This window comes from Microtus oregoni, unplaced genomic scaffold (assembly GCF_018167655.1).
Source record: "Microtus oregoni isolate MIOR12 unplaced genomic scaffold, Mior012 000036F_ref0000092, whole genome shotgun sequence".
NCBI classification, from domain to species: domain Eukaryota; kingdom Metazoa; phylum Chordata; class Mammalia; order Rodentia; family Cricetidae; genus Microtus; species Microtus oregoni.
The window spans coordinates 5,935,238-5,960,015 of record NW_024543095.1 but is presented as its reverse complement, the minus strand read 5'-3'; the positions used below and the strand labels follow the sequence as shown (position 1 = coordinate 5,960,015).

At 47.1% G+C, this 24,778-nt stretch overlaps 1 protein-coding gene across 3 annotated transcripts in view; it reads right to left on the bottom strand.

Moving 5' to 3' along the window:
* Nucleotides 1-16,806: 16,806 nt before the first annotated feature.
* Ttc27 (tetratricopeptide repeat domain 27) overlaps nucleotides 16,807-24,778 on the bottom strand; it is a 126,780-nt gene continuing 118,808 nt past the window's right edge. For 2 of the 3 annotated variants that reach the window (XM_041631073.1, XM_041631074.1), the window contains exons 17-20: nucleotides 23,751-23,948; nucleotides 22,108-22,219; nucleotides 18,346-18,446; nucleotides 16,807-17,114 (exon numbers count right to left, since the gene is read on the bottom strand). In XM_041631073.1, coding sequence (XP_041487007.1) covers nucleotides 16,992-17,114; nucleotides 18,346-18,446; nucleotides 22,108-22,219; nucleotides 23,751-23,948 — 534 coding nt within the window. In that variant the 3' untranslated portion in view covers nucleotides 16,807-16,991. The remainder of the gene's footprint in view (nucleotides 17,115-18,345; nucleotides 18,447-22,107; nucleotides 22,220-23,750; nucleotides 23,949-24,778) is intronic. The other variant, XM_041631075.1, reaches the window with a different exon arrangement.

Here is a 24,778-nt window from a genome sequence, read left to right as displayed (position 1 = left end):
GTGTGTCATCTCCAGAAAGTCGGTTTGCACTGGACTTCCAGGTCCTCGTTTGTCAAACGGGACGAAGAGGTGCTGGCTCACAGGAGTAGTCAGGGTGATGAAGGAGTGAGCTATGTCTCCTGTTAGCTCCCTGGAAGAGCTCAGGTCACAGACTAACCTACTATCTCCTGTTTGGAAATATGTCCAAAGAAGCTAGTGACCTGAAGATGCCCCAAATATACACCGACAAAGCCAGGCTATGAAGTTAAATCTGAGTCCCAATGGGAAGGGAGCTAGAGGGCTGGAGAGAAGGGGATGGGAGGAAAAAGAGAGGAGGGGAGGGTGGTGGGATCCTGGGGAGGGGAGCAAAGGAGAGGAGAGGAGAGGAGAGGAGAGGAGGAAAGAGGAGAGGAGAGATCTCTATACCCTGCATTTACCAGAATTTATAACTGTCTTTTGGTCACTATGATACCACACTGCAGCCCACAGATGCTTTTGACCACGCCCCAGTCAGTGGGTAGAGACATATAAGAGCTAGCAAGGCTATGGCCTCGTTTAGAACAGGGCTGGCTGCACAAAGCATAGGAGTTCCTGGGGCCCAGTTCTCAGTGATGATGATGATGATGATTCTGGTACCCACCACGCTGCATTTTCTGAGAGTTCTCAGTGAATCCACCTGCTCCTGCCTGTCCATCCCAGCCCTGCCTCTGTGTTCCCACAAGTTGCCTTCCTTGCCCCCCTTACATTGCCATTCTGACATTCTGTGTTCCCCTGCCTGGTTCATCTCATCAGAGCTCCCCAAATGAGTTCCCCAACTGGACAATCAATGAGTCCACCCAGGACCCAGCTATCTTGGGGTGCTGGGGTAGGATGACCCCCATTTCAGCAATCACAACAATCTGGTTCTATACCAATGACTAGGATCATAGCTGCCTCACCTCAAAAGACAAGCCTGGTTCTAGAGACAAGCTCTGGGGTGGTAGGGAGCATGGGAGAGTGCAGGGCACAGCTTGAGGAGGGGTCACTTTGGACATTAGTCCTCTGTCCAGTGACTATAGCTAGGAACCCGACCCCCGCCCCACCACCTTCTGAACTCTCTCTCTTCAGTCAACTGCTGGTCCTGTTTACTCCCAGACTTGAGTCCTAGTCCGAAAGTGTTTAATGAGCTTGCACTCCATAGAGTGCTTACTGAGCCTGCACCCTGAAGTACACACCTTGGTTTTCCCTCTAAAGTTTCAGAGTATTGTCTAATACTAAATGCAAAGCAAAAAAAGAACCCAATTTAAAAATGGGCTCTGGATCTAAACAAAGAGTTCTCAAAAGGAGAAATACAAATAGCAAGAAATATTTCAGTGCTCAACATCTTTACCGGGAGGAAAATGTGAACTAAAGCTACGTTGAGATGTTGTTAATTCAACCCAGGCAGGACGACTGAGATTAAGATAACAAATGACAGCAAATACCAAGGCTACGGAGAACAGGGATCCGTCATTTCTGGTGATCGTGCAAAGTGGTGCGGCCACTGTAGAAATCAGGCAGGAGGGACTTCAAACAAAACAAAACAAAAACAAACAAACAAACAAAAAACCCTGGAACTAAACTTACCACATGACCCAGCTGTACCACCCATGGGCATGCACCAGAGCACTTGGTCATTTCACTACAGCGATACCTGCTCACCCATGTTCACTGATATCCTTTTCGTAATTGTTCACTGATATTCTATTCATAATAGCTAGGGACATGAAACCAGTGGGGATGCCCACCAACTGGTGGATAATGAAAATGTGCTCCTATAAACAGTGGAATTTTGGTCAGCTGTGTAAAACTAAAATGATGAAACATGCAGGTAAGCGGATAGAACTGTAAAATAATCACACTGAGTGAGCTACCCGGACCCAGAAAGACAAACACCACATTCTCACTCACATCTGAATCCTAGCACCTAATCTTTACATTTGTTTAAACAGGAATGCCAGTAGACAGGGAGAAACTAGAATAGGGCCATGTGTCGGGGCAGAGCCTAGGGACAGGAGGACCAGATGCAATGAACGGGGAAAGAGGAGTGACGGGGGTGGGGGTGTGGGTGTGAGCGAGGAAAGGATATTTCATTATAACAAAAAGCAGACCACTACATAGCATGTCGTTCAGAACGTGAAGGAAGTACCATTTGACATCCCGTATGGAAACTTCCAGATGGGAATCAGAGAGTATGACAGAAATCAAAATTCTGAGCTTCTGTTTGTCTTCTGTCTTGTGCTGCTATAACAGGATGCCAGAGACTGCGTAACTTAGGAAGAACAGGTTTGCTCTGCACTGGTCTGGAGACTGGGCAATCCAAGATGGAGGAGGCAGAGTCTTCAGAGGGCCTTCTGAAACATTGTTCCATGACAGGATAAGAGAACTCACCTGGGGGAGAAAAGGAAGGGGCTGAACTCATCCTAGTGAGTCCACCCCGGAGATAACTAACCCCTCCAGAAGAAAAGAGGTCACATTCCCTCCCAATCTTGTCACAGGACCCACCTCCCAACAATGCTACGGTGAGGACTAAACCCATGGCGTGACTCTGGGAGCATACCGCTGACTGTCCATGTTCGCGGAACAGACTGCGCCTCCCGAATTCCAAACCTAAAGGAAACTTCTGCCTCAAAAAGATCTTCCATGGTGATTTTTCCATGACAGCCGGCTTTTCGCTTAGCTGTTTATTACAACAAATGCCAGCGGTATGGAAAGAGACCCCGGTGACTCGGGAATCTTGCCTTTCTCCTCACAATCCACCCCTTGCCGGCAGGCACCAGCGAGGTGCTCGTCGCGTCTGCCCGCGTTTGCACCATTTTAGCAACAGCTCCTCGGTGCTGAGATTTTCCATGTGACGTAAATTCCTCATACTCTCGAAACACACCCTCTGCTCCCTCAACCAGCACAGGTGACATATTTGGGAGTCCCCACGGGTCTTGGCTAAGACCTTACTGGGGTAGCTTTTAAAAGTTCTTATTCTGCTTTTTCCATGGGACACATTTCCTGGCCTCCTTAAAGAACAAATGCTCCGAATTTGAGGCCTCTGCTGAGCCTGCCGATTTAGACCCTGAAGTTAACCTGAGAATCAGTCAGTGTACAAAAATAAGCAGAGTATGAAGGTCATTTATTACAAAACCTCCCAGCCTTGGGGGAAACTTCCTGCCATCATTCATATGAGAATGGGGTCAGACTTGGCCTCTCCAAGCTGTGTGACAAGGATACTGGCTAAGTACCAGATCTGACTGTCAAGGCACTGTCACAGTGGTAGGAAGTGCACAGTCGGGAGCCAAGCCTCGGTTCACTGTCATGCCTGCCAATTCCCATCCTCTTGAAGGCATTGTTTTTTTAATGCAGAGATAATGGTCGTCACAAGTCTCCTGGGTATCTGAGAGCAAGAGAGCATTTGAAAGTAATCAGAACACTTATCAAATGCTGCTTATTTAATTTTATTGTGAAGATTAAATAAATGAGCGTTCACACACAGAAATGCGCAGCGGGGCTCTGGTTGCTGTGGGGTGACCTGCCGTGACTCTCAGCTGCTCAGCTTCCATGGTGTAAATGTTCTCACCATGGTGGATGCTGAAGCACCCCAAAGTCAAGTTGGCAGTTCACGCTTGGCTCCGGTGGGCAGGAGGGAGCCCGCTCCAGCACACTGCTGTTCCTTCAATTCACCTTCTCTCACCTGAGACCCCCCAAAGTGCAACCTTTGTGTCTTCCTCTGAGAGCCCTCTGGCGTGGTTCTTACGCACAGCACCAGTTGGTGACGGAAGCTCCAGTCTCGGAGTACGGTCCCTTCTCTGATGCTCTCTGGATGCTTGGATGGAGAGATCCCTTAAGGAAGCTGAAATGGTGCGTAAAGGCACGGACTCACAGCTACGATCCAGTGGAGAGACACTTGCCCCTTGTCAGGTAAGCTGGCTTCCTCCTCACACTTCCCTGCGTCAACCCTCTGTCTGCTCCTCTGTGGTTGTTGGCCTTTTCTGTGTGCAAGGTGCTTACAGCACCAATAACAGACTGGGAGGAAAGTCTGTAAGCTCAGGCTTCGAGGTTAACAGTCCATCCATCAGTGAAGAACGCTAGGGAAAAACCTGGAGGCAGGAGCTGAAGCAGGGACCACAGAGGAAAGTGGTTTATTGGCCTGCTCCTGGACTCCTCTTCACTAACTTTCTTAAGCCTCCCAGGTCTACGTGCCTAGGAATGGCACAGGCCCATGAAAGATGGACCCTCCTGCATCAACTAAAACTCAAGAAAATGCCCACAGCCAGCCCCACATGCCAATCTGATAGAGGCGACTCCTCAGTCGAGGTTCCCAGGTATACCAATCAACAACCAATAGTAGCGATCACACCCGCTGACCTCTCTAAAAGCTTTCATGTCCTCAGTGCCACCAAACCGTTCTGGGGCTGCTATGCTTTCAGTCTTTAAAGCAAATTCCACCTCTGAGGCCTTTTTCCATCACTGCCCTAAGAACTCTCTCTTCTCCTTTGTCCTTCTTACCTCTGTGGACATTTCAAAGATCCGCCTAGGACAGAGCATCCCTCAGAAGAGGACCAGAGAGAGTGAGGGCACATGGGCGTGCCCTCCACTTCCTTCAGGCCCTGGTCTTTGTGTGCCCCTAACACAGCCCACTTTCGGAACAGGCACTCCCTGTCTTAATGACCTTGGAATAATGAAGAACAAGTTCCTGGGAAGGGACTCACAGGAAGGGAGGAGAGGAAGGCTGTCCAGGTGAATTAATTACTCCAGGAAAGTCCTGAAGTAATTGGGGCTTCCTTGGCCTGAGTATAATAGCAAAGGAAAATCAATTTGTCAGCCAAGAATATTCACATCTCCATCTGTGACTGACTATATGTTCCATCCATACCCCTGTTCTCTGTTGGTTGTGCATGCCAACATAAATAAGCTTGCCTTTCTCAAGATAACCTGGTGGAAATAAGAGGATTCAGAGAACTCCTTTAAGTACAGATACAATGAACAAATGTTCTCGACCACACTCACAGGGATGAAGAAACAGCAACATGTGGGCGGGACCCCTGGAGAAGAAGCTAGTCTTTTGTTTTTTTTTTTTTTTTTCCCTGTGAGACAGACTCTCACTAGAGAGCCCAGCTAGCTGACTGGGAAACCAAGCTCCTCCTTGGTTAGAGTCCTGAGTGCTGGGATTATGGGCATGTTCCACCATGCTACATTCTGCAATCTATCTCTAAATGCTGGAGTAAGTGCTCCTGGAAATAAACAATTCTCATGTACCAAGAATTTCTGGGTGTGCTTTCTCCAACTTAAAGGAACACAGGGAGGCAGCCGGCACTTCCCATGCCCCTGCAGTAGCTCAGGCCAAAAACACCCAACACCCATCTGCATCCAGCCGCAGGAAAGGGCTATGCTTACCCCACCTTAGAGATGAGGCAGAGTGAAAGCCTTAGAACCAAGGACACACTCTGATCCTTGGGTGTGCTGACAACAGAAGGTTCCTTCAGCTGTACACACTGGTCCCAGATGTAGCAACTGCCTTCACTTTGTATAAACAGCGATACTCAGTAAGAAGCAGAGCCTTGTCCCAGCCTTTCTTCTTATTCTCTGCAAAACTGGGTGGTCAATGACTTCATCGCTCTGAAGCTCACTGACCAAGCCCAGAAAGAGGGGCTGTGGAGATGGCTCAATGGGTAGGGCACTTGTCATGCAAGTGTAAGGACCCGAGTTTCAGTCTTTAGAATTATGTTGGCTAGTTTAATGTCAACTCGATACAAGATGGGAATCATTTCTTATGGAGAAAATGCCTCCATTAGATGGTTGCAGGAAGGCCTGTGTAGCATTTCCTTAATTAGTGATTGGTAGGGGAAGACCCTGCCCATTGTGGGTGGTCCTATTCCTAGGCTGGTGGTCCTGGGTTCTCTTAGAAAACAAGCTGACCAAGCCATGAGGCACAAACCCGTAAGCAGCTCCCCTCCACAGCCTCTGCATCAGCTCCTGCCTCCAGGTTTCTCGCCTGTTTAAATTCCTGTCCTGCCTCCTGGATATTGGAAGTTGACAAGATCATCGGGTAAAAGTTGGGAGCAGGGGGTGGGGGTGGATTGAGGGGAAGGGGAGATGGGGAGAGAGAAGGGAGAAGGGAAAGACTGGGAAGAACTTGGGGGAATGGGATAATTGAGATGGAGGAAGGGTGGATATGGGAGCAGGGAAGAAGTTATCCTAACCAAGGGAGCCATTTTAGGGTTGGCTAGAGTCTTGGCAAACAAGAGTCCTCTGACCTCCACATGCACACAATGGCATGATCCTGTGAGCACACATGCAATTCAGAAGAAAAATACCCAGAGAAATGACACCAGCTCTTGGCGGGGGTGGGGGTGGATTAGGCAAGAAATGATTACTAATTAAGATTGGAAGCTTGGCCTACATTTGGAATTCATCACACTTTGGATTCTGTTTTATTAACCAACTCCTCTGAGTCTCACCTGACCTTTGTCTTGTCAACCTCTGCTAAAGTCCTGGAAGGAAGGGAGCATGCCTCATTCATCTTAAGACCTAGCAGAGAGGGCCGCTGGCAAGAGAGTCAGTTAGAGTAGAGGGAGGAAAAGGAAAAGAGAGACACACACACTCAAGTCACTTGATTTTTGGGTAATTCTGCATTTTGAGGTAACTCTGCTCTTCTTTTGTAAGTTGAGTATGTCAAACAAGACCTTAGGTAACAGGGTCTGTGAGTGGCTTGTAGACAATGGGTAATGGGGTTGGCAGGTGGCTTGTAGACAGTGAGTGGGTAATGGGGTTGGTGAGCAGCTTGTAGACAGTGGGTAACGGAGTTGGCAAGTGGCTTGTAAACATGTGGGTCATACTAGTCACATATGTGGCTTCCAGTATGAGAAGGGTGACCCGGTGTTCTTTTAATCAGTATCCATTAAAAGCATCACTGGGTCAAATTACTCTGGAATCGCCTAGAACTAAACAATGGGAATAAATATGGATGTTGTTGTAACGAGAGAGGGCTACTTGTTTGTCCCAGCTGCCTGGTTAGCTTACACCCAAAATAACCACACAGAAACTGTATTAATTAAAACACTGCTTGGCCATTAGCTCTAACTTCTTATTGGCTAACTCTTACATATTAGTTTAACCCATCTCCATTAATCTATGTTATCGCCATGTGGCAGTGGCTTACCAGAGATTCTAACTGGCATCCATCTTAGGCAGAGGATCCATGGCTTCTCTGACTCTGCTTTTCTTCCTCCCAGCATTCAGTTCTGTTTTCTCCGCCTACCTAAGTTCTGCCCTATCAACTAGGCCAAGGCAGTTTCTTTATTCATTTACCAATGAAAGCAACACACAAACAGAAGGACTTCCTACACCAGGATGTCATTATCAATATTATGTCACACTACACAGCATGTCAAGTTCATGTCTGGGAGCAAGAGCCAGAAACATGCATCATCTACTTGCATGAACTCTATGCAGTGGACATGCGCCTGGACCACTTCCAAACCTCCTGCCCATCCAGCACTATGGAAACCAGGAGCTGAGCCGACTCTATTTCTTTACTGCATGGCTTCTTAAAAATTTTAGTCACCTTCAAGATGAGACAGACTCTCTCTCAGGTCTCATACTCCTTTGACCCTTTTAGACTTTGTTAATACCATGTAAGCATGCCACATCACGGGATCCACCAAGAGAGCTCCACAAACCCTGAGTGACTATCTCACGGCTGTCTAGATGTAGGGAGGGCCACATCCCTCCATTCTCAGAGAGCTGTGACTCTCGCTTGAGTGGCCAGAAGAGGCAGAACCGGAGACCGGGCAGGAAACCACTCAAGAGGATGGGAAGAGTAAATACTACTCAAAGCAAACACAAAGGGATGTGGTGGGGCTGGAGAGGTAAACAGGGGGGGACGGGACATCCAGCTTAGGGGTGGACTGGGTTCTAGAGGAACCTAAAAGAGGCAATCTTGAAGAAGTGAGCCTCCCACTGCAGAGAAGAGGTGGAGAAAGGAAGAGAGAGCACCATGAAGGTCGTGTCAGTTTAAACAATGAAGAAACACAATCAGGGAGGTTATCCGAAAATCCTAGCGTGGACTTGGGGAGAGCTAAGCCCTGCAGGGAGTATACAATGCATGGCAAACAATGGACGTTGTCAAGAAGGTTCTGGAGACAAAAATAAGGAGTTACATCAGACATTTTGAAGCAATAATCATTGGCCACAATGAACAACAGACGGTTGCAGATGTCCTTGGAGATACAAGATTGTTTTAGGTTTAGTGACCTGTATGCAAGACAGATGCTGGCAGAGCCTTTCAGACTATCAGACAAGCAGGGCCCTGAAGTGCAGCTTCCTTTCCTTTTTCTATGCCGATGTTGCTGCTAGGGATGACACGAGGACTGCCATTTCAACTGGCAACCTTCACACTTCCTTCACGGGCAGGCAGGAGAGATGAGGATACTGGGCACCATCCCTTCAGTAGATGCGTGGGGTACCCAGCAGGAAGGAGTGTGATGGGATGAGAGCTTGGGACGATGGTTGAGTGACACATCGCACAAGTTCAAAAAAGCCCGTGCTTCGGGGAACTTCCCAGGGCCTTGAAGCAGAGTTGTGCTATAACCAGAGCTGTGTTCTATACCACGGAAGATTATTAACAACACTCTCAGTCAGTTCCCCATAACTCAGAAGATGACGGTCGCAATGCAATAAGCCGCATGATGAAAGCACACAGAGTTTGGTCTCCATCTCAGGCTACCTTATATACTTGCAAAATATACCCCTATAGTTGCTAATGACTATTAAGGAGTAGTAGAGGGGGTGGGGAGGCGGCAAATGTGGCAGAATCCAGTGCTGGCTATCTATCACTTTATAACACATGGATAAGATAAATTTAGGAACTTCAAACAATGTACATTCATTACATCATTCTTTGAGGCAGGGGTGGGGGGGGGAGTCAGCTTTTATTTCAGGGTACTTCACAAAGCTGCCATCAAGGTGTTAGGCAATGGAAGGCTCAACTGGGGGTGGACTTGCTTCTAAGCTCAAGTGCTTGCTGGCAGGATTCAGTCATGGCATCATGGGACTTCAGCTCCCTGCTCCCTTCGGGGCTTTGGAGGCAGCTTGCTCTCCATGCATCTCTAGCACGATGTCTTGCTTTATCAAAGGCGGCCAGGGCGACTGCAAGGAAGTCAGCATCTGCGTCCTCACCACTCTGTCGTGGGAGGAACACCTCCTGGCATTGCCGTGATTTACCTAAAAGCAATGTCCTCGAGGAAAGGGACTTCCCAGGACTGTGGACGCAGGGGCAGGGGTCACGCGGTGCCATCCTGGAGGCTTGCCAGTCACATCAGCACTCCACAAAACTCCTAGGCCACAGTGAAGTGATGAGAAATTTTCAAAGAATTCTGGCCAAGTGAACCTATAGATCTTGGGAAGCAGTTTACTCCTTGCAACGTTACAGTCGAGGCTAAAAAGCCCTAAAAGACTGCCACCTTAGAAAGACGAAGCTCTACTGTGTAGGCAATCACAGGGGAAGGGAAGCAACCTCCTCTTCACAGGGAACCCTCTCCCCACTCCCTTGCAGCTGCATGCACAGCTGCCCACAGAACAGAGCTCAGCCTGCCTGCTTGCACTGACACCCTCAGCCCTGCTCAGGCTCTGGACACTGTAGCTGTGTGCAGATGGAATAAGATCCTCTTCGCTCATCTGGTTCATACCCTTCCCGGGAGTGCTTCCTTCACAGAAAGAATGTACCGGCTACATTCCTGAACAGGGGAAACCGAATGCTGTCAGGACTGATCCGGAGGAAAACAGGCCAGAGAGGACGGCCAGTGCAACAGAGGATGAGGTCGGTGAAGGCTCATAAAACACAAAGCCTTTGATCTGCAGGTCACCAGCTCACTTGAAGGTCGCCCTGAGACATTCCGAGCCATATACATTCTTGGAATTCTTTCAGCAAAGCCTCAATCCTTGGGGTTCTCTTTTTCCTTTGTCTAATGCATTGGGCGTTGATTTATCATCCCCTATGAGGCTGTGGGTGAGATTCCACTTTTTTTTTTTTTTTGTTCAAGACCATCCAGGCACACCTAAATGCTGCTCCTGTAACTGCTGCTGTGTGGATCCCGCTAGATACGACTATCAGTACTTCTCAGATAGCTCAGAGAGAAATTACCACCCAGCCAGAGCTGTGAAGCGCAGTGTGTCCTGGCCTTGCCAGTCAACTTGGCCTTCAGACACTATCGCCGACTTTTCCATCACACTACAGAGCCTGGTGGAAATGCCACAGGATATTAAATGTGTCAACACCACACTTTTCAAGAAATGTGAGAAGCTGGCTTCGGTCACTAAGATGAGTGTGCTCCATCAGTAAAGCCCAGCCTCCGTTATGCTAGCCCACCCTCCCCCATCTCCCCAGACACCAGTGTGGAAAGACACAGGCACTGAACAGAAATACATTGAAGAAGAGAAGAATTTGGAGTACAATGTCAAACAATACAGGTTTTGTCTTGGAGTTGTAAAATGTTATACTTTTTAAAGGAGGTGTCTGGTGGTGAGGGTGGACAGGGGATTAAAGTTATATGGAGTGGAGTTTGGGTTTATATCGCCAAATCCCACCTCAAAAAAACAGTGTCCTCTCTAAAGTAACTTTACAAATTACAAGGAAAGTTACCTGAGAAAAGGGAGAGGGAGGGAGGGAGGGAGGGAAGGAGGGAGGGAGAGAGAGAGAGAGAGAGAGAGAGAACTCCAGAGATCACACTAAGTGTGTCTGCACTGCCGTTCATGTTTGAAGTTGTTCACTGTGAATAACACACATTTGGAACAAGGTACAGAACAAAAACATTCAGCTCCATGAGTCATGGCCAAAGAATGGCATTAACCACCAACGGAGGTAATGAAGGTGACTGTGCTACTCCCAAGAGCCCTTTCTGTCCCTCCCAACCATCACCCACTTAAACCCACAAGAGCCACCGGCCTCGCCCCGCGGGAACCACTACCGCGCCTTCCTTACTGATTTACCACCAAGCAAGCTCAGTGAATAATGTAGCTTAATTCCATTGCTTTTGTTATGTCCACAGGAAACACACCACACACATATGGTTTTAGCCACATCGACCTTCCTTTGCTCAACATGTCTGAGAAATCCAGGGATGTCGCCGTGGCTGTAGGGAATTCATTTGGATGGCTGATCCACCAACTCTACAGCTGGTAGACAGCCCGAGACCTCTGGCGGACAATGCTGCAGCGAACACGCTCCTAAGGGAGTTATGACGCTTACACAGACACATCTGTGCTTGTAAGTCTAGAGTAAAACTGTTGGGTTATAGGGTTTGCATATCTTCAAAAGGTTGGCAGATATTGCCCAAGGGTTTCTTAAAGTGTCTATATCAAGCTGTTACTCCCAGCAGTCACTTCCCCTCCTCGGGAGCACACAGTAGACACCACCGCTTAGCCCTTAGCCATTGGTGGAATTCATGATCATTCCTGATTTTAACTTTCCATGACTTCGATGACTGAGTCTAAGCTCCTGTTTTCTATTTTTATTTGGCTATTTCTTTTGCCATCATGCTCAATTTTTTTTTAGTTTGATTGTTGTTTTCTTTATTTTTCTTGGCTTATAATTACCAGATACATACATCCATCCATCCCATCCTCTTTCTGAAGCTAAAAATCTCTCCCAAGTAGCCCTGGCTGACCAGGTGCTTCAGCCTCCCAAAAGCTGGGATTAGAGGACTGTGTCACCACACCTGGCTCCTTATCAGGTCTTTAAACAACTTCTAACTTGAATGTAGTCCAATCTTTTAAACAATTGTCTCTGTCGATATTCCAGCATGGCGTATGGGAGGGGCTCAGAGGCCCCACTGTCTCTGGGGACTTACTGACAGCTAACAGGTTGCTGGGCCGCAGGGAGTCATTTTCTTCAGTGGACAGCCAGTCACTGTTGCCCATGGGCCAGTAAATAACCTCACACCTATGAACTCACAAGTAACCCTAATTAAACTCAGAGGGTCATTAAAACAAACAACCAAAAATATGAAAGTGGGAAGGAGGCTTGTTAGGGAGAATGGGTCCAGAAAGAGTGGGAGGGGCTAAGCGAGGAAAGAGGGAGAAAGGAAGAGGGGAAGCAGTGTGTGTATGTATGTGTTTGTGTGTGTGTGTGTGTGTGTGTGCGTGCGCGCGTGTGTGTCGGGGGAAACATGTCTGAGACCTAAGCCCGTCTCTGGCCAACCAGCTGTAGAATTACTGAGACTGCTTTATCAGCCCTGGCACCAGACTCCATGGAGGCCGCTGATTTCAATAAGCCGTGTTGAAGGCACACAAGACAACTGAGATTCTCAGCACCATTGTTTCTCAAAATACAGGGTTACGACCCACCTCCCCGCCCCCCCCCCCCCCCCCCCCAACTAGGAATTTTCAGAAACTGGAGCCACAATTGCTGGTTGATCCGGATACTTCACAGCCCCCGAGAAGTGACAGATCATCAACAGTGCCCGTCTCTTGACCACACCGAGAACTGGCGCTCTCACTGCTCACAGGGAACTTCACACAAGCCATCTGATAACTCTGTCCGCCTGCAAAGGTGGAGCTCTGCGGTTCACAGCTGAGGAAACTGAGGCTTGGAGAGGTTAGGGGTCCAGAACGTCGTCAGAGCTAGGAAGGGACAATGCTAGGACTTCAGTCTAGCTAGTTCCAAGCAGCTAATTACTCCATGTTTAAAAAACTGCAACACATTAGCTGTACACACTAAAGGGTCCTGCCGATGGCACTTGTCCCACAGGCAATACCATGCTTTGACCATCCAAGTCCCCTTCGTCCTGACCTCCTCCCAGTGCTTGTCGGTGCCTCTTCCTTCTCTAACCTTGTTCCCTTCCTCTCTACCTTATAAAACCAGTCATGTTCTAGCGCCCCTTCCCTTACTCTCACCTTCAGCCCAGAAACAGGGACAGCTATAGAGAAATCTGAATACCAACAACACCTTGGCGCCAGGACCCGGGAGCACTCGATGGCATCGGTGTCCCAAGTGGGGAACAGCAAGGATGGTGCCAGGGATTATTGTCAGAGGGTTCTTTCTTGCACGGCTTCTCTATTGCACAGTTTCATCTCCGTGCCCTGTCCACGCATCTTTCTTGACTGATGTTATTATATCACTGCTATATAATATGGGTCACTAATAGGTTACGGATAAGGCCACAGGCCCGGGAGGGTATGAGTCTCTGAGCCTCGCGGTAACAAGAGTCTTCAGAAAGCACATGTTGGTGTGTGAGCAGTGCTATGCAATAATCCTGTATGGCTACAGATACTGACACTCATTTGAGCCCCCAGTCTGGAAAAAGTTAGCAACGCGTGGGTTAGCTCCTTCACATCGCCATGATTTACCTTCCCCACCCCCTTGCTGGCAATAACATCACAAAAGATTAAAAAATGGCTGAGAGTTACCGTTCAGAAGACCATTTAATAATATCAGTTTTCCGCCTTGTAGCCCTTGGCAGGATTCCCTTTTCATAGATCACAGTGTGGGCACGGGGCCAGGAGATGGTGGGGGTGACTCACAGGTCACTGCAGTTTATAAGTCAGAATAATAAAAAGGAAGGCAGGTCTGACATCACTGGTAAGGGGAAATTTTTTGGTGTTGTGTTAAGCGAACTAATTACAGCTAGCTCTGAACGCCGTGGGAGGAGGACAGGGCTTTGCTGAACAAAGCCGAGCCTGAAGCAGGGGCAAAAACATCGGCCACAGAAAATCAAACTACGACACTACCCTAGGAGTCAAAGTGGATTCCACTTGTTTATCCTGAGGTCAAGGGCAAAACTAAAATAAACTCTGGGAACAAACGCTGTGTCAAACGGGGAGAAGTGCAGCAGGACCAAGTACCGAGAAGGCAAACACAACCACACGCACTGGCTGTTAAATGGGCTCCGCTGTGAGCCACATCTCAACTACCGCGAACTGAAAGCAGAGAGGAAACATTTCCAGATAAGCTCGGCTTTTAAGTTGACTTGGTGGAGAGCGAACACAGCCGCGATTATTATTAGGCCCTGGCTGTGAATGACTGAGAGGCCACCTTCAGCCCACGGGATTACGCTTTTATTAGTATAGTCTTGGGATTAGTGGAGATGTCTGTCTAATGAATGCAGCTACTATATTTGAGCACATGCCCGAATAAGCTGCGTGTTGATTGAGATCTATCTATTTATAAGCACTTCTGCGTGTTGTGAGAAATCCAGCTCCATTTCCACAGCCTGGCACCCTCCGTCATTTCACTTTAGGGCCAGCTGGATGAACAAGCAGACAGGAAGTGTGGGCATCCACTGAGCAGATTTTACTCCTCACTCTTGGCCAGCAGAGTTGCCTTATCTAAACAGCAATTCAGATAGACATGGATGCTATAAAAACAAAATGGAAAAGAAAACCACACCCTTTTCCTCTGGCCCAACTACAGCTTAAACTGGCAAAACTAGAACTAGTTGTATAAACTGGGTAAATGGTCCCGAATAGCCCCAGCTAACTGGACCTGTGGGTACGTCATAATCCTTGTTCTCGGCCTGGAAGATAGGCAGATTGCTGGCCGCATTTATCATCATTCACTTCATATTTCTGTGAATGGATGGCACCAATAGCACAGCCAACAAAAACAAAGGCAGCATGGGAAGAGTGGTCTGGATACACAATTAAGTCGGTCATTTCCCATAATGCTTGGGAATCTCGCAGCCATGTGAGGCTTCACCTGATGGAGGACCAAGGGCTCCACCCTTAAATGGGCCAGAATAGTCTATAAGTCTATAGGGCTCTGTAGTTCCGAGCCCTCCTCACCCTCCCTATCCACAGCTCTGCCTCTCAGACTCAGCAGCCACTCTCTAAGCAACCTCAGGTTTGGCTTTGGGTACTGAAAAGGGGTCATTTTCATGCATAAGGTACATAAGGACCCAGTTACTACACCTCCTCTTTGGGAATTTATTAATTAGTGATTCTAACAAATCATACACTATTATCAACTGGACCTTACAGAATTTCTCTTGGAGAACTCTGAGTGAAGAAAGGCAAACTGTCAAGGTTTCCCACTGTTCAAGAGACAATAAATCAGCTGATTATGGAGAGATCCGGTACAGGCAGCAGGGGAAACTCCACCTTCGGGACGTGTCTACTTCTCTGTCCAGAGTTAGCGACCCTGAGTGTCTTAGAGATATCACAAACCGACGGGACAGGGCTCTGAGAGTGAGAAGTGATAGCCGGGGTATAGTAAGAACTCAGTGACTTATGGCTGTGGATTCGTATCCTTTCTACTCTTGTAGCTGACAAAGCAAGAGAATGATTCTGAAAAAGAGGCATTGATACTAGAAAACCAAAGTTGAAAGTACAAAAATTAAGACATGTGGAACTACAGCATTTATCTAAGATAGATGAACACAAAACACTGAGATGCTTCGACAATCGATACAGTTGATGAGCTATCCTTATTACAGAAACTGAAGCTAGGTAAGAGCTGATCACCACACCACATTGCTCCCTTTTGCTTGTGGTCTACACTCCCAAAAGGAAGCTCTCTTTTGAGAAAACACCCCATGACAACAGAGAGGCTGTGAGTCAACACACCCATGGAGCAGGCTGCTCCAACCATGGGTCCATCCTACCTTGAACTCAAAGGAGAATAAAGTGAGAACTTCAGCCTTTCGCTCGATTTCACAAACCCTTGTCTTTTGGGGCATTTCTTTCCTAACCATTTCTCTTTTATGAGCTGGGGTTCCAGCTGGGCACTGACAAAGAGTTCATTTAAAACCTTGCTCTACCATCCGTGCTCACTCACCATCAGCCTTCCACCCATGTATGGGCCCCCCTATTCATCCATCCACCCAGTCCTCAATGGTGCCCCTAAAAGGTTCTAGTAGACCCTAAATCATAACTCCTGTTGCCACCTCACCTTCCTGGAATTTTTCAAAAGTACTGTTGTCTCTTACAGGAGAAACTTTAGAAGATACTTTGTGTTTTGCCTGTGAAGGCTGGGATAACAGAAAAGAGAAGCAGATGGCTAAGGGACTAGAGTGTTTGTATCCATAAGCAAATCCATTTATGAAAGAAGTTTTTAAAGACCTTTTAAGTGTTCAGACGACTTTATGGTGATGGATCATGAAACGTTAAATTCCAAAGACCGCTGAAATCAGAGACGCGGAGTAAGAATTCTTTACATCTTATAAATATGAACATGGAAAAACACAAGGGGCAGATGATTTGCACATAGGACCCAAAAGTGAGCAACTCAAGTCAGGAGCCAACAATTCCTCACGTTGACTTTTGTGCTCTGAGTATCAAGCTCAGCCGCCGCCTTCAGTATTTGCTCCCACTGACATTACTAAGAAAGCATTTCAGTCTGGTGTTTCTGTTAGATGGCACCACCTATAGCTGTCTTCACCCACAACAAGCTTATTAAGCAACCTCTTTGGGGCTGGCAGTATATTCCATAAAGAGCTAACAGCCTGCTTCCTGGTGGCTAATGATGGAGTTGTAATCTGGATGTATCATTTCTTTTCTTGCATTTTCTTGGTTTGGAAGTTAAACCACACTCACACTTCCAACTTAGACAAGCCCGTGCCTGTGACACACAGTCACAGAATCTCAAGGAGTGTAAATGTCTTCACTGCCAAGTCCACTCTTTTATCAGTTTTGGACAGTAATGTAGCCAAGCTAATGATTCCACAAGCTTGTAGTGTCTGAGGGTGCCCCAACCCCCAAACATTTATACTAAGTTTTTCCAAAGAATGAGGCACTCATGGTAGGCTGAGTAAGAATGATCCCTGTGCTGGCCCCTTGTGTGGGAGGGCCTCAAAAACGCAAACACTTAATTTACCAATAACTAGACAAGAGTACAAACACCTTTCTGTTTAATCAACTTCAGAACTGCAAAGATCTGAGAGCATCACAAAATAAGCCTGTTTGCCAGCAAACAAATTTATTTTAAAAATCAGCATCTTGTGTTTCAGATACTCAGGTACTGAGGAATCCGAGAAGGCAAAGGTGCCTTTGTGCAGCTGTCCCTGGCACTGTCAGTACCGGTTCCGGAGCTGGTTGCTGAGGTCCTGCAGTTCAGCCTCCAGAGCATTCAGAGCTGCCATTTCGTTGGCGAGCTCTCCAGAGACTTCTCCACTTGCCACATCTGTAAAATTTTGCTGCAATGTAAAACAATATGACCATCAAAAGATGAAAATTTCTTCCAAGCAATCTAGCTACAGCATGGAATCAACACAGCAACACAGCATCCAGTGTTGTTGGCATGATGCTACCACCAACAGTGCAGCCTTAGACCCCAGAAAGGTTCACGCCTAATAATAACAAATCTAAACAGTGTGCCTGACCTCAGGAACTCAAGAGATCTCCAACTTTAGCTCAGTGGTAGAGCGTCTGCCTAGAGTGCCCTAGGCCTTGGGTTCAACTTCTTGCTTTGTTCTTCATGGCAACTGCCTTAAATGTTGATTGCTTTTGTCAATGTTATACGATAATGGTATCTGGATGAATGAACATCATTCATCCAAACAAAATTCTATTTCTTGTGCCTGCCTGGTGAGTCAGGAATCGGGCAAGAAGAAAATCAGCTTCAGGATTTTCCAGCCATACATGGGCAGGGAGGAGAGGTAGGCTGCACACATGTTCGTGCGTCTCGCTGTGACATATGATTTACTTTCAACCAAGCTGAGTAGATTCGTAGTGTTGAACAGCACTTCCCAGCAGACTGATTTAACTATTGCTGCAGGGTGCTGAGTAGAAAATACATTTTTTAGGCAAAGAACCCAAACACACAGCGCATTTCCAATAGGAATCACAGTGCTTACAACTCACGATGGACCTGCATTCCTTCTCACCGAGGTTAGGAGGAGCAGGAAAACTGAGGCTTACAAAGAGTGAAAAATCTGGTGAGCAGCAAATCTCACAGCTCCACCCACAGCCCTCATGACAACCTTGGCAGCGACCTGTACGAGCTGAGGACAGAGGGGTCACTCTGCCCTGAGAGGCCTAGCCTGAATGACCTGTGAGAGTCTATTTAAATTTCCTACAAATTTACCGGTTCTGTGTTATCTGTATTGATAAGACAGTTCTTTGTTTAGCTGGAGGTGGGGGACTCTTCATCCTATTTCCCGAGTCAGAAGACAGACTGGCACAAACCAAGACTGTTCAAGCTCTAAAGGTTAGCTCTGCTCATTTTCACTTTCTAAAGTGCAATTCACATCACCAAACTCAATTCAAAACTACAAAAGGCATTTTTTTTTTCCTAATACAAAACGATCAAAACATGTTTTCAAGGAGATGTGCAGAGGCAATCCGTCCCGGTTTTTTAAAAACAGGGGTGACCCCACGCTGATGACCTTGCACCCAACAGTTCTGATGAACTCAGGCCATGCTCACCTTCGCTTTGGATAACAAACCCCGTAAGCTGAGCCGAACTGAAGACACGGCCTGCACAGCTTCCTGGGGGCTGGACTTGCTCTCACTGCACTTTATAGCCACTGCAAAACAAGCACAGGGGACACACGTAGAGCTGGTCACCTAGGGCTCAGAAGCAGCTGTGTACTGCACATTTGCAACAGTCACCTTTACAAGTTTCACACCCCTAATCCCTCCTTTCATCTTCTGCTTGGTGGTACTGGGAACTCACACCTAGGCCTGAGCATGCGGGGCAAGCACTTGTCTACCAGGGAGTCACACTCCAGTTATCCTTCACCCTTCTTTAACTAGGCAAACACGGCTAAGGAGAATTTTGAAGAAAATGTGTGTGTTCAGATGAGTTACGTTAGGCAGGGATCCCACATATGTATGTACAGTCAATACACATGCATACAAATGTGCACACCAGTGAGTTGGGCAATGAAAACAAACCCTAATCAAAAGCAAGGCCCACTCAGAGGATCAAAACTGATGCTGCACGTCTCAGTGTGGCTGTCCACGGTCCCAAGTCACTAAAGAGGACGCATGGTTGCTGATCTCACTGGCCCACAAAGTGGCATGCCAGATGCACCAAGCTCAAGTGCTTGCTGCATTTTTATATCCCAATTTTACAGCATTCTGGGAGAACTGGCATCAACAATCCACGTCTTCATCTAGGCATTGTGACCAAGGCCAGGCACTTGAGCTCCCGGGCCACATCTGGTATCAGCTCGGAGGGAAATCGCTGGTTCCTAGAAACTCTGCCTCCAGCATTCTGGGCAGTCTGTTTCTCTAAGATTTATAATTCTGAAGGGAGCAAGCATACGCCTCCCTGGAGGAAGGCTGGCTGCTAACGCCTTGTAAGAACAAGTGAAGACCTCCACACTAGCGGTGCCTGGGATCTTTCCATTTCTAAAGATTATGCTCACACGCTGAAGAGAGATGCTCAAGGGTTAAGAGCACTTGCTCTTCCTCAGGGCCTGCGTTCAATTACCAGACCCAGATAGTGGTTGGCAACCATACGGAACCCAGTTCCAGGAGATCTAATGCCCTCTTACAAGATGCTGCAGGCACTGCACTCACACAATGCACTGACAGACATGCAGAAAAGCATCCATGCACAAAACAATAAACCAAAAGAAATTACATTCACTAAATTCAAAAGCAGATCCTATTTTATAACTACAACGTCATAGACCACAGCTGCAAACTGTAAGCAATTGGAAGAAACAACCTATGGCTTGGCCAAACAGCTTTACACTAATTAATAATATCTATGGTCAACAGGAAATGGGTTTGATGCATTTATTTCAGAATAATGATCAGACTTCAATAGCCTCATGGTAGTGCACACTGATTATTAACTTTAAGCAAATGTTCAGAGTCCCAGCTGATCAGACACTGAGGATTGCTTCTCTGGAGGAGGAGCTGCCTCTACACAGCAGAGGTAAGCCATTTGCTTAATGCCCAGTTGTGTATACCAGAAGCACCTGTAGTTCCAGTTCTTTAGTCCTTCATTTTTTAAGCCAGGCAGTGGTGGTGCATGACTTTAGTTCTAGCACTCAGGAGGCAGAACCCAGGATCTTTCTGGGCTTGAGGCCAGCCTGGTCTACACAGTGACTAAGTTCCAAGCCAGCCAAGACTACAAGAGAGACCCTGTCTCAAAAAAAAGTACTTTTTTCAATTTGAAGAAACAAAAAGGACACACATTCTATTAGTTCCTCTCTCACTCCCAGAGGCATTAAGATAGCTGGGGGGGGGGGGGGGCACTAGGAGAAGGGAGGAAGAACTGCAGAGACTGGAAATAACCATCCTCCCGATGATGCAAAGAGCCAAGGGCAGCACCAGGGCAGAGGTCTCCATACTCCAGGACTGCCTTGTTGTCCTTATTGTCCTTATCAGCCGAGGCCCAAGGCAAAGCTTATCTTTGGCAATCCAACAGGCACCAAGATTTATAAAGTGCTGTATTTCCTTTTCAAAAGGGTGTGTGTGTGTGTGGAGGGACAGTGTCTGGGGTGGAGGGAGTAGGAGACAAATAAGGGAAGGGAGCACAAAGGACAATGCAGCAAAGGCAGGGTTAAGAGCTACTGCTATCAATTTGAACCATCCACACTCAAGCCTGCTTGCAGAGTGGGAATGCAACACTAACCCATTCGAGTGGACACCCCAGAGAACAGACACTTGTTCTTCCCCACTAGTCGCCCTGTGGGTGCCAACAACAGTTCAAAAACCTATAGCAAGCTGTCAGAAGTAGGCTTTCTGGAGCACTTCTCTGACCTGCAGAGTTAGAGTAGACAGGCCTAAAGCCACGCTTGGTGATTACAGAAACTATCTCTGTCTGACCATCACAGAGCTGGGTGCTCAGAGATGTTCAGAGAGGGCAGGTTAAAGGAAGATTCTTCAGAGTAAACCCCACTCTGTGAATTACACACAGATACACATCAGTGGAGCTCCCCAGACATAATACCACATTCACAACGGCCAAAGGCAAAGAACCAAACCCCTCTGGCTTCCTCTACCACAAGGCCATAGAATTGCAGCCATCCCCAAAACAGTCTTGTAATCACCTCGAACTTTCTACCTTCCAGCCAGTAGCTAGGTGGTTCAGGAAACTGGACGTTTATATTCTTCCCGACAAAGGTCTGAAAGGCCATGAGTAGAATTACTAACTACTAAGCCCATCTGAACATCTGAACATCCTGTGACTTCTTTACAGGCAGCTAAACTTTATTCCCGCCCTCACTTTCCCTTTTGGAGTTGCTTACGAACCAGATCTTCTATCTCAGAAGAAACAGGGTGGGGTGCAAGAGATCTACATGTAAACAGCAGGTAAAATACTGTGACGTACTGGAAAGATCGTGCTGACTCTTCCTAGAGATCTACATGTAAACAGCAGGTAAAATACTGTGACGCACTGGAAAGATCGTGCTGACTCTTCCTAGCAGCATAGATAACTATTCTCCTGTTCTACCTGCAACCAAACAAAGGCCCAGAGACACTAAGTCGCTGACTCAGCATCACCCGGCCAGCATGAAGTAACAGTGGTCCTGGAGCTTTTGTGCCCTGCTCATTGCTCCTCGCTGGCTCCCGTTTGCTGTCACTCTCTGGGGCAGGAGGCTCACAATGGGACTTTATTAATTCACCCCTGCACTCAATTACCAATAGAGCAATGCACCGCTGAATTTAGCTGGTACTTTTTGATAATGCAAGAGAGTTTAAACCTGAACTATATTTATCTAACAAACAAATGTTTTATTATAGAAAAGGTTATCTCCCCTCCAAATTATAGACTCTAAATTTCCCAAAGACAGGTATTATACTTTGCATTTTTATATATGTATAAAAATATAAGGAATAGTAAGTACTCCAGAGAGCTGCATGCTTTGAAGATTCTTTCTTTGAAGATAAGGAAATGCTAATGATTTTTCTCAATACAACATAATCAACAAAGACTCTGTGTGAACTAAAGGCTTCTTGGGAGTAAAAATATTTTACACTCTTACGAGTTCTAACTGGGTTCTGTCACTTACTCAAGCAGCATTGAAGCCTCTGTCCTGAGTTATCTTATGTGCCTATTATTATGTGTCTACTATATAACAGATGTTCTAGAAATGTTTCTGAATTAAATACAACTATTTCAATATATTGGAGCAATCAGAAAGTATCTGTAATGGAACTTGGTTTTTGAATAACACTAGTTTATAAATGAAGAATGCATTAAAATATGATATGAATATCAAATACCATGTGCGAGTCCTATGGCTCTCTGAACAACTTCCTTAAACGCTGTAACATCTTTCTCCCAACAACTGGTCTGTGTATCACACTTGTATGCCTTCAAGAGACACTGGAATGCCTACGAAAACAGAAAGAACAACATTCAAAACAACAAGATGAATTCACATTTCAAACTGCTTTCTGGAAGTCATATGGAACCAATTCCAAACTGAAAGCCAGCATTTGTATGGTGAGGCATCTCTGTAATTACCATCAAAGAGGGGGTAGGATGCACATCCAATAGCAACAAACAACTCTGCGAACCAAGGATGTTATCTGGACAGGACAACAGGAAGGCCAGAGTGCGGATTTCCTCCAGCCTCCAAGCTGAGAGATGCAGTAAGAGAACAAGGAAGGCATGAACTGGGTGAAATTATGGGCTGGCTAACAGGTATATAATTTCACAGATGTTTAAAATGCTCTTTTGTTTCTTCTTAAAAATTGCTGCTGGAGACATCATAGCCAAGAGTGTTCTTGTTTTCTAAAGAGTACACAATTCAGGGGAAATGGAAGGACACAGAGCAGGAGTGTGTGCATGCGTGTATGAGATGTGTGCTCTGTGGGCTGACAAGTGTGTGCATGCGTGCATGAGATGTGTGTTCTGTGGGCTGACAAGGCCATGGTAGAAACCAGCTGTGTGGACAGAAGGCGGAGGAGAGAACAGCTAAGAATCCCACAGATTAGCTGGACTGTGGCTAATTCCAAACCCACGCAAGGAGTTCATCTAATTTGCTGTGATCTTTTGAAAAGAAACACAACACAATGATTCCAACCCTGGAAACTCTGGACTCCGGTGGGCCCAATGGAGCGGGATTAGCAGGAGGGGCAGGGTTTCCCCTGCAAAGTGCAATGCATGGACTTGCAACTTCCTGCTCCTGTCTCCTGGGTTAATGTTTTCCCTTTTGCAGCTGCATCTCAGATCTACACACTGTTTTGTCCTTAACCACTCGCCTGTGGAAAGGGTGCAAGTGAAGGGCACCGGGCACCGGGGGCTGCAGAACAGGGACCCTTCTGCAGGAAACTCATGAAACATAAAAAGACGATGTTGTAAGTCTTAGCATGCCCATAATTCAAAGCACAGAAGGGGGGATTTGAAGGTTGGAGAGTGGGCTCAGTCAATAAAGTATTTGCCTTGTCAGCACAAGGACCTAAGTTCAATCCCCAGAACCACATGTTTAAAAGGGAAAATAAAAAATAAAAAAAGACAGACATAGCAGCACACGCTTGTAATTCTAGCACGGGGAGGCAGAGACAGGGACCCCTGGGGTTCCCTGGGTAAATTCTCTTGGTAAATTCCAAACCAGTGGAAGAGGAGAGCCTGTATCCAAAAGGTAGATGGTACCTGTTATGGTATGCACATGTATACACACACACCCACACACGCACGCACGCACGCACCCACACGCATGCACACGCACTCACACACGCACACACTCTCACACACACACACACACTGAATTTAAGCATTAGTTTTGTTTCAGGTTATTGGTTTCATCGTTCACTCAAAAAAACAAACAACAACAACAAAAACCAAACCCCAACAAAGAAAAGGCAGAGCTATTATTATTCCATCTGGGGCAGAGGTCCAGGACAGATGGCCCAGCACTGACCTTCTCGTTCTCTTCAGGCTTGCTGCTCTGCCCGTTTCCATGAACCTGGGCATACAGTCTCCAGATTTCTCCATCACTGGTCACTCTTGAGGTCACTCTGCCAAACAACTCCTGCAGCTTGCCTTTGAGGCTGGAGGCAATGTCTCCACTTCGATCGGCCAGACCATTAACCACTGCCCTGACCAGAATTTTAAGGACCTTTAAAAATGCACAGAAGAAAACAGTGAGCCAGCAGCCATCACAGAAGAAAGCAGTGAGCCAGCGGCCATCACAGAAAAAAACAGTGAGCCAGCGGCCATCACAGAAGAAAGCAGTGAGCCAGCGGCCATCACAGAAGAAAACAGTGAGCCAGCGGCCATGACAGAAGAAAACAGTGAGCCAGCGGCCATCAAACAGTGACAAAGAGTCAAGGGCTGCGCTCCACCATCAGACACTGAGTACTGTGGCCTTATTTGGATATCACTGTTACACGGTTTAAAAGTGAAATAAAAAGCCAAGCCACCCATTCTCTAGATGTTCCCTGCCAGGCTCCTCGGAGGGCTTTTATCTGGAGCGTGTCTCCTCTCACTTGGAGGACACTCTGAAGAGCTGAACTATGCTTTCGACACAGGGAGCTTCAGCGAGGGTTCTCTCTGAAACCCCAGGATACTGCCCCAACACCTACTGGGCAGCTCCAACATCTCACAGCCACCTGCACACCTTTAAAAGTGAAACAGGGCCCCTTCCTACAGTCTCAAGGTGAAGCCTGCTTGCAAAGTCAGCAACGTGAACATCAGCCCACATGCTCCTCTCCCACTTTCCTGCCACATACAGCAGATTTGATTCCACGCCCCCTACAAATCCTACCTGCAGCCTCCTCTAGCTCAGTGAAGGACTTACGCTTTCACCTGCACCGTGGTGCTCTACTGCTGCAGACGCCGACGGGTGAGCTGCCAGTGCACTGACATGCGACCTTCAAAAGGCATCTCTTCTCCCTCCCACTTCTCCACGTCAGCCTGCCAATTAGCAACTTTCTAGAATAGCATGTT